The sequence below is a fragment of the Apis cerana genome, linkage group LG6 (assembly GCF_029169275.1).
Source record: "Apis cerana isolate GH-2021 linkage group LG6, AcerK_1.0, whole genome shotgun sequence".
In the NCBI taxonomy this organism is placed as follows: Eukaryota; Metazoa; Arthropoda; class Insecta; order Hymenoptera; family Apidae; genus Apis; species Apis cerana.
Window position 1 is genome coordinate 13,219,872 of NC_083857.1, and position 11,182 is coordinate 13,231,053.

Below are 11,182 nucleotides of genomic sequence, written 5' to 3' on the forward strand. Positions count from 1 at the left end.
AAATGTCATTCCGTCGCCAATTATTTCTGGTCAAGTTTAATTTAATGATAATAATAATTTGGTCTATCATTTTCACTAATGCCATTTTGTTGCTGATTATTTCTAATCAAGTTTAATAATAATTTTCTATCATGTTCATTTATCGTATACATTCATAATTCCAAGATTAATATTTATATATATTTTTAACAGAATAATATTATAATTAAAATGGTTGAAAAAACATTGAAAATATTTAGTAAACATATTGATTTAATATGTCGTGTCATCAACCTTTATTCAAAGGACTTCGTAATGTAATTGTTGTGTTATTGACGTACATTGTTCAATCACTGTAATTAAATAAGAAAAGTGTTAAATCATTGAATAGATTCAAATTATAAAATGAAAATAATTTAATTTATGAAATAAGCTAACAAATAGTATGAGAAATAAAATAATATAGATTAAATTAAAATAAAAAATCATTCTTCCACACATTACTCTTTATAAACTTCAATAAAAAGACTTTAATCATTAAAAAGAATCGTACATTTTTCCAGTAGTCCAAGAAAAAAATATGCAGGATTCGCGGTTGAACGACAGTTAATTTTTGTAATCTCACGTTACTAGCGACATCTTCAATCAAGATTATCCTTATATACCGGATTATAAGTTCTCATTCGTCCATGCGTGGCCTATCTGTATATGTCTGGAACAAAACGCAGTGTCCCGTATCCTGATGCGATATATCAGAGATTGTTTCTTCTCACGCGGCCTAGAAGATGAAACGCAAAAATTCACGTCCTGTAACCGACATGTATACATTAACTGACTGCGTGTTTTTACCGACGAAACATGCATTTAAACACAATATTACAATACATACATGTAATGTATATTTCGTGATGTGAACTTTGAAAATGAAAATTACACTTTCGTTTATTTTTTATGTTCCATGTGTAGCTATATTCGTTATTTTTTTTGTGTGTGAATTTTTAATTAATGTATTTGTTACTATGTATGATATATAATTGTTGAGCTCTTGATATACAATTCTAATTTCTTTCCATATTCCTTTTTTTTATCTTTCCATGCATAATTCATTTAATAATTTTATTAATGAATTTATTATTAATTAAATTTTTAATTTATTATTAATAAAATTTATTATTAATAATTTTATTAATGAATTTATACATAAAAATTTGTAAAAAAAAAAAATGATTGAATATATATTGATAAAATTACAAAGAGAATATAGATATGTTCATTTCTGTCACAAAACTTGAAAGTGTTTTTAAAGACGATATTTTTCTATAAGATCCAATCTGTTCGAAAGTTTCCTTATCGGTGGTTGATCGGTTTTTTTCGTTGCCGACTGAGACAAAGCAAGCATTGCCGACTCTAATTATCAGCGAATGGAAAGGCGCGTTAAGTTATGTAGATTGACCGAAATCATCGGCCAAATCACTGTGATTATTCTCGACTCCGGACATGCCATTTTGAGTTTTCTCTGGTTGTTTAATTCCGTTCTTTTTGTTTCTCGTTTATCTTTTTTTTCTTCAATGCCAATCCTTTATTATGTGACGAGTTGATTCGCGGGAAAATATCATATGCCATTCAACAAATGGAAAGATATTTGTTTTTTAAAACATTATGTGATTGGTGTATTGAAGTTTCTTATGAATGTTGCTTCGTGATTAAGTTGTTACAAACATTATCGTGTAATAAAGTTTTTAAGTGTACAAGAAAAGACGAATTTTATCCGTCTCTCACGTACACTCATATGAGATAGTCCGTTATAGGTTAGGACAAAGAATAGGAAGAAAGACAGTGACTTTTATGGAGAAGAAATTGAAAAGTGTAAAATAAAATTTTTAAAAATTAGGATTCGTTTTCTTTTTATAAATATAAATTATGTATTTTAATTTTCAATATTGAGAAATGAATTAAAATTAAAATAAACTCATTTGCAGAACAAGAATAATTATAAAAAACTTGAAAATATCACTGAACATTTTATGATTTGTTTTCAATTTTAGTCATAACAATTATTTAAACAGAAATGTAATGATATTCTTTCGTTTCTCTTGTTATTGTTAATGTAATGAATTGTTCTGTTTTATCCTCTTTTTCGCATCAACGAATATAGTTATTGCTTTTGGTATTTTGTTCATTTTCATTGCTCATCTAGGGAATTTATTAATAAACTTTAAAGAAAAATCTCAAAAGAATAATTTTTTAAAATGTTGAGTATATTCTATCATTTAATATATTTTTAGTGGAAAATCAAGAGAAAGTAGCAATTAAAGAAAAAGATACATCATTTAAAAATATTAAATTATCTTACGTTTAATCAAGAATGTATAGTAATAATATAGATAATTTTTTAAATTTTAGTAATGAAAAAATTCGTTTAAAATGTTTTTATAATTCGTTGTTCTATAAAATGACCATAACAACAACCATATTGATAACTCGACGAATATAATAAAATTTACATTACATATTGTTGCATAGACATAAAATTGATCGAATATATGATTGATCGCATACATTCTAATATTACGTTACGTCTATTATATTGATACACTCATGTGGTTGAACTCTTATCGATCATTTACTGACACGGTTATTTCTATAGCGACAGTTGTGATCATGACTATCATTTACAATTGTCTACGATGTTATTGTACTGATATAATATAGTTTATTCGAGAAGTAACTAATTAAAATTGTAGTATCGACATTTTTTTTCTTTTGCTTTTATTTTTTATTTTTGCTTTTTTTGATAGTTTTTCTTGATTTGTTTCAGAGGTTTTAAAACAATTTAAAATTTTGCTGAATCTATGAATTTGAAATGTATATATATGTATATCTTTCTATTTAAAAAATATTTAGTTAGAAGTGATAATTCAACGTTGATGAATAACTTTTAATATTTTCATAAATTATTATATAAAAATATTCAAATTATAAATTTATTAAAAATATTCCAATTTAAATTTTGTTTTAAAAAAAAATATAATATAATATAGTAAAAGTTTTTATTCTAAATTAAAGTATCAAAGATTCGTTTCATCAAATCAAGTCAACTGCCAACGAAAGACTAAATTCAAGAGGGTTCTTGGATCGCGTTTCTTTATACATATCATCGTCTAGCCAAAGATCGTCCGACTGAAGATAACTGCGAAGTCTGCGAAGTGGCATTGTTAGTAGAGGAAAAGAAGCCCTCTGGGATAGCAGACGTGCTCCGAAAGAAGCACGAGCTTTAATGGCGGTTCCCAGTAGTAGACGGTCGTTCCTCTTCGCTTGCTCATTGTCACTCGAAGCTTCAGTACTCGTCTCACACCACACTATGAATTCTGACAATGAGACTAGAGGGCTAAAAAAAGTTAAGAATATACGACGGAAGATGACGATGACGACGATCACAGAGATATAAGAAGAATGAAAGACAAGTGGCACTGTTAAGTGCCAGCTCATTACTTAAATAGTGATAAGAGATCTTTAGTGCTACTAATCCGAACACGTAGTATAGTAGATTTTTCAAATAACTTTAAATAGAATAGCTGGTGCTTTGTGAATAAAATCTATTCTTCGACATTAGATGGCGTGTTCTTATTAAAAGCATATTTTTTTCTTAAGGATTTTATGTTTGAATGTCTTCAGTAATTCAAACTTATCGCAAAAATTATTAATACTAGATCGTTTGAATGGATTATTGTTTTGAAATCGAAAATTGATTGTTATTTTAAGTACACAATTGAAAAGTGATTGAAAAAAGTTGAGGTTAAGTTGGAGGAAAAATATATATAGGATAAATTAGATTAAACAGCAGAATTATATAGGTTATTGTTTGTTTTGTTTAATTATTTTGTAATAAATTAAATCCTTATAAATAATTATTAATGAAATAACGAAATATATAATATATATATATATTAATAACATACATAACATTAACAAAACAACAAATTAATAATTATCTATAAATTTAAAAATCGTTAAAATTATGAATGTTTTCATCTTATTTTTTTATTATTTTATATATTATTATTATTATTTTCATTATTATTTTATTATTTTCATATAATTTTCATTATTAATTTAATAAAAATTTATGTTTATAGTATAAAAAAATTAATTTGTAATTAATATCGAATTACTATATTCATTTTTAAAGTTACTTATACCTTTGAATGAATAGTTAGATTAGTGGATGTTAAAATGATGTGTTAAAATTAGCGGTCGAATCGGCTAATTTGTGAGAAACTGGCTATAATGTGTTCTTAACTTAAAAGATGGTGGCATAACGTAGCTTCGAATGATCCGTGAAGCTCCACGATTCGAATCTGTCATTAAAAAAGCCCATCCGTCGCGGAAGTCTTGTTCGTTTTTCATCGACGACCGGGTTTAATGTTACAGGCGTGTCTGGTTTCTGTTCACGGCAGTTCTTCGTGCGTCAGAGCGGCCAAGCATACGCGTGCGGCCCTTCGTCTTTCCTTAAGAAAGAGATAGGAGAGTCTTTCGTGGCTGTTGGCATTCCACACCTTCGAATCCGGCGTCTGGAATTTTTTTCCCCGACACGGGGCACTGGGGAAAGGGAATAAATTTGGCAGGCCATGACTGCGCCTTAATATTCGAACAAGAAAAGAGAAAGAGAAATTCACGTATCTCTAAATATTTGTAATTTATTTTTCGATTAAACTCTGATTAGCAATCGATAATTTTGATGTTTTCAGGTTAAATTAGCAAAATTGAGAAGAAATTTAAAAAAATTTGCATGGTTAATTTTTTTTTTTTTTTTTGATAGAAAAATATTATTTTTTTAATAGATTTTATATTATTCTATTTGAATAATTTTATGTATGAATATTTTAATTTCTTTTCCATATAAACTTAATTAAAAAATTTAATAAGTGAAAAAAAAATATATATTTTAATAAACGTAGTGATCTTTAAATATATAATATTTAAATTGATGTGTTAAAGCTATTAGTCTTTTCTACGCCTATATATTTTGTAACCATGATTGATATCTCGAAAATTTAATACACCAAAGAGAAATAGACTTTTAAATAGATGCGTTATAAATCGTCTCTTGAATATAAAAGACTTCTTTCATGAGGATTAAAATATCGTGAAATCAAATTTTATAATGTAATCTATGATTCTGGTTTATTTATTCAAGCAAAATGTATCTATAAATATATGACAGAAGTACTCATAAGTACAAATGCTAATGGATGAATTAAGATTTATTTTTATGTTTTATTGTTATGTTAATTATTCATGCATAAATTATGTTGAATTATGTTTATATGTTTAATTTATTTCTTCACATATTTATCAAATCATATAACAATTTTAAAGTAATAAACAAGAATATTTTCGAAAATTTAATCTAATTTAATTCTTCATCTCAGTCAGATACATATCACATATGTTTAATTTTTATTAATCAGATTTCGCGTGGAATCCTATATTATAGCAAAAACATATAGTAATCTTTTGGATACGCTTCATATAGAACTTTCACATTAAACATTATATTAGTCAATCAGGATTTCAATGATACTATATACGTGTATATGTATTTACATATGCGTATATATTTTTTATGCCAATGAAATAATCTTATAAAAATTCGTATTTCTATGAAAATCTATTTGACAATGTACAATCTTTAAGAATGAAAAATTAACCAACTAAATTGATTGTTCTGTAAAAAAAGGAACAAATGTCAGGAAATGATCGTGGAACACTCGTAAAAGCGCACAATGGTTCAGTTGCAGTAACCTAGGAAGAGGAACAGGTGCTACTCGGTCGTAACGGTTGTCGTGGTTCGTTTCAAACAACCCATGGCCACCTTTTAGTTTCGGCATCATTAAACCTTCTCTCTTTCCTTCGTTCAGACTCATTTAAAAACGAAGAAAATTTCGAAGGTTGTTTGATATTACCAGCTGGCGTTTTCTTTGTTCGGTATCATGATACAATGATAAAACCGCTATTTATAAATTTATTACTAGAATAATATTCTAATAAAATAGATATTATTTTTTAAATTTCTTTAATGTTTGTTAAGTTTCTTTAAATTTCTTTAATATTGACTTCTAATGACACGATCATATCACTATTAAGGAGAATCTCGAAAGAATCAAGAATGTATATAAGCGTATATGATTCGTCATTCACGGTTGGTATGGTTCACGTGCATAATCTATCATCCGCGTAACAGTTTTACAATTCATACCGTAGAAATGCCGATCCGTAATGCTATTTTCGCGCATTCTCGATTGCTTAGAAAAACGTTTCTACTACATGCAGACAACTTTGTTTTTCTTATTGCAATTCAAAGTGTGAAGAATGGGATGTTTTTGATCGATCCATAGTCAAATGATATATTATCATTTGTCTAGCACTTTAGAAAAAAGAGTAATAGATAAATAGAAAACAGTTATAATTAGAAAGCAATATTTTATCGATCAAAAATTATTTTATTTGTTGTTAACTAACCTCACTTCCCCGTCAAATAAAAAAATAATCCAATATTTTGTTTCTAATCATTTTGCAATAATTTATTAAAAATATTATACACGTTTCAGTAAATAATTTATCAGGTTTAATAAAAATAAACTCTATTCTAATGAATAAATAATTAAACTAGATTTAGATAAATAATTGGCTGAATAAATTTCTTATGATAGTCTGTTTCGCATATAATTTATATGCATAATATAAATAAAGTAGCAAATTCAAAATTACTTTTTTTTAAACTAATTTTTTTTTTATATATATAACGAATGATTTTCTCTGAAATCGATATGATTCGTATCGAATGCTTCTTATATGGAAATTGAAAATGCACAAAATACGTGACTTGTGACCGGATATATAAGCTTTTCAAATGTAGGGTTAAGTTACGAATTTGTTCAGATTATCAAAAATGATTTGTGATAATTTGGAGATTTGAAACATATTAAGTCACTATAAATAAATCAAAATTAAATATCAGATTGAATTTAATATTAAAAATAATATTTTTGTTTATATTAAACATATACTAATTTCTTTAATCAATATCATAAAAGCTTCTCGAGAGATATCTTTATGTAAGTGAAGATATTATACAGTATTTACCTATATAATTTCCTTATGCGATTTACAATCTCTTTTTTCAATGAAAAAAAAAAAAAAGATTTACCAAATGTTATTGTTACCGAAGCAAAGACGCTCTGGCGATTCTTATCTTCATTCATCTCTTCGAGTGAAACTATTTGACGTCGTGTTGAATAGGCTCAGACGGTTTTGTCGGGGACCCGTGTCGTCGCCTGTAGTCGGTTCCGCACGATCGTGAATAGAGAGACTCGTACGAAATCAAAGGACCGACAGACTCTTCCTGCTTAGGCGAGATCAACGAGATCTTGTTGAATGGAGACTTTACCTTCTCGCCGTATTATCCTCTAAAGTCACCGGTAAGTCGTATAGCCAACTGATGCAACTCGCGAGTAAAATGAGCTTCTCTTATTCAAGCTCTGTTTTTAAGGATATCAAGATTATTGTTGTAATTATTTCCGGTTAAATTTATTTAAATAATGATTGAGAAATTATAAATCTTTGTTTTCAAAGTTTTTCGAATGTAAACATAACCTACTTTAAACTTCACGTGCAATGAATATAAATAAAGCTTTCGCGCATGTCTAAAACAAAAGACAATGCGCGTGCGCCAGTACTCGTCACTTATGAAACCATATTGTCTTATATGTTAAGACTCTCTTTGTGTTGTCATTATATTAATTTCTAGCCATTAATTTTAATACATTAAAATATACATATTATTGATTGCAATTGCACATAATTTATTAATTTAATTATTAAAGTGATAAAGTATGAAGTGTATGAGAATTCTTATATGAATACTATTAATATATGAACTGAATTTCGAACAATTGATTCAGTTCATAGGAAATTTTCGTGTTCCTAAATCGGTTGAAATTGCATGCGAAATGCAGGTCAGAGAACCATTTAATATTTATTGTTCAGATCGCGCATTCAATCTCATTGTTTATAGCGCAGTGACACGCGATTCTTTATCAACTATGCTCCCTAAATTTAGTCTTTAATCTTCTTTTCGATCCAATTATTTCACGTGATGAAATTTATTATGTATGTACTAAATTTTTATTGAAAATATAAGGTATTTAATATTCAATATAGGTTTTAAGAATTCTTGCAAAAATTTATAGTATTTATTTATTTTTATTTATGTAATATTTATAGAAAGATTTGCATGTAAGTTTTTTTATTAATAAATATGAACTTCTAAATTTTTGAATATTAATTTTTTTTATAAGATAATTTTTTTACAATGGCAAATAACTTTACAATAATATTTCTTAATTTCTTTAAAAACAAATTATCAATTTTTTATTAAAATTTATTGGGAAATTTAAGAAATACCTAAAAAAGTCTTGGAATTTTATGAAATTTGAGGTTTGATCAGTGTCGTAAGAATTATATAGCACTTTGAGATGAAATAAGTCTGAGGAGTTTAAGGTGCGGCGAAGGAACGTGGAATGTTGCAATGGAAATTTATTGCAGTATTAGTAAATAGATAGATTGATCAAATTTTGTGCAGTATAAATAACATATCTAATAATTTTTTTTCTTTGATTAAGTGATTTTGTAAATTAAAAAATCAGCATAAAATATGATATAAAATAAATAAATTATATTATTGTATGATAATTTTTCTCATATGCCGTTTATAGATCTTTTAATCAATTTTATAAGATAATTTCAATTGTGGATGTTGATTATTCTTCCTGTGAAGAAAACGAAAACGGAAAATAAATGTTCGTTCGGAATAACCAACGTAGGCTAAATTTACGCACCGTGCACGGAAAAGATCAACGAGGAATTAGTCTAAAACTCGATGTTTTATTGGTATGGTGTTCTTGAAACACATCCAAAGAGGTTGTCGACCTCGAAAGGGATGGACGCAACGGTTTCTTAAGAATTTTTTATTTTGCCTCATTCTAATGAAACTTGTTTAAAATCAACATATATCTAAATATGTATTTTCAATTTTCCAGAATAATAAATGCTTAAAATTAAACAATGTTGGATTTCTTAAGAATTTTTTATTTTGCCTCATTCTAATGAAACTTGTTTAAAATCAACATATATCTAAATATGTATTTTCAATTTTCCAGAATAATAAATGCTTAAAATTAAACAATGTTGGATGAAATATGCTTTTGTTTAACTCTTTGTATTTTTGATATTATCTTTGTAATGTGTATTATTTACATTACTACATTATTTAACTATTCATTATTATTTATTAATCTAATAATAACTAAATAATAATTAAAAATTACAATTAAATTAAAAATTAATAAGAAAAAATTAATAAAAAGATTTAACCAATAATAAAATTATTAATTATCGATATCATATTTTTTTATATTAATGAATATTAAATTAAATTCAAAAATTTTGTGACATTTTGCGCATAATAATTTAAAATACAATATAATATAATATAAAATATTTAACAAATTGTATTCATACATATCTACCATTCTAAAAACTATTCTCAAAACCTAGACATTCATCGATGTACAATCAGAAATAAAAACGACTTACGACTATACTCGACAATGTTATAAAGAGACATTCAAGAGAAATGTCTAAGAATACAAGAAGAATTATTCTAGGAAGAATTTACTCTTCCTCGATTCCAGTTATTATGATTTTAGCGCGTGAAAATTAGTCGCAACCAGAAAATGTCCAAACAAATTATGTTTTTCCATCGAAAATCTATATGGTATGATTCGTTTTACGATCTGGCATGTATAATCGAGCCTTTTAAGAGAGAATCGGCAAACTTCTTGAACACCAGTAATTGCGGTGAAATCGTTTGTGGTTGTAGGAAATTACCAGTATCGTTTGCGGTCGGGTTAGTTGACGTGCGTGAGCGGAGAATTATATAGAGCAATGTTGCTTTGTCGTTTGACGAATATACATAATATGTTTATGATAATATGGTGACAAATAAAAACAGAAAAGCAAAATGGAGAAAGATAATAAAATAGAAAGAAATGTGTTATAAGAGTGATTATATCATTTATGCGAATAATTATAAAATATTATATTATAATTATACGAATAATAATACGAATAAAATAAATTATAAAATAAATTATTCAACAAGCTAGTAATCAGTAGTTAATATAATAATCTTTTAATTATGTTTTATAGTCATTTTTTTATTTTCATATTATAGTTTTTTTTTATTTTCATATTATGAATATAATTGTTCTCTTTAAATTATATTTTTCATACATTTTTTTTCAAAAAAAAATTTTTTTTACTTAATTATCATAGAATTGCAAAACATTTTTTTTCAATCTTTGTTTTAGGAGTAACAAGTACCTGCAAAAATCATCCATCAGTCGGATATGTGCTGTCGGAGGATTTTTCATTAGCATTCCTGTTTTTCTAACTGGTAAGAGACTATTCATTCTATCAAATTTTATTTTTTGTAGTATTCATACATGTATCTTTAATTTTTTTTTAACTTAAACATAAATCATAAAATATACATTAAACGTTATTTTTGTTATAGAAAAATTCAAAATAATTATCTTTTAGTTTTAATAAATTCATTCTTAAAAAAATTAAATTGTATATTTTTTCATTAATGAAAAAATTGAGATTCAATTTGAAGTTTTACGCAATTTAGATTACATAGTTTTCGTTTAAATTTTCGATCGCCGATAAAACTCATAAATTTTGTTTAAGCATTCAAATTTAAAAAAAAAATATATATTTTTTATGCTTTAATAAATTTAAAGAAATTAAAATATTTTTTTTTTACATATTAATATTGTTTTTTTGGATTTGTTACGATATATATGATATATATATCGTAACAAATATATAATATATTATACTTTTTAATAATGCTTTCAGGTATGATATTGTACACATTCATCCAGTTTCATTCAACACCGGCAATCGTCACGTCCGTTTTTATAGGTCTTGGCATTGTGTTTTGTGGATGTGCAATGGTTCATAACGTCTTCGTGTGGCAGAGGGTAATACATTTTTGCATTCAGAGATCTAATATATTCAAAATATATTTTTTATTTTATTTTATTTTATTTTAAATATAACTTTATTCTTTAAA

At 26.1% G+C, this 11,182-nt stretch overlaps 1 protein-coding gene and 1 long non-coding RNA gene across 3 annotated transcripts in view; one reads left to right on the forward strand and one right to left on the reverse strand.

The window, feature by feature from the left end:
* LOC107994162 (uncharacterized) overlaps positions 1-11,182 on the forward strand; it is a 35,826-nt gene that overhangs the window by 20,712 nt on the left and 3,932 nt on the right. For both annotated transcript variants that reach the window (XM_017050938.3, XM_062076523.1), the window contains exons 3-4: positions 10,413-10,498; positions 10,966-11,090. In XM_017050938.3, the coding sequence (XP_016906427.1) occupies positions 10,413-10,498; positions 10,966-11,090 (211 nt within the window). The remainder of the gene's footprint in view (positions 1-10,412; positions 10,499-10,965; positions 11,091-11,182) is intronic.
* LOC133666290 (uncharacterized) lies at positions 238-809 on the reverse strand. The gene is made up of 2 exons (XR_009830259.1): positions 533-809; positions 238-332 (listed from the first exon to the last, which is right to left on the reverse strand). It is a non-coding gene; the product is annotated as an uncharacterized LOC133666290 (long non-coding RNA).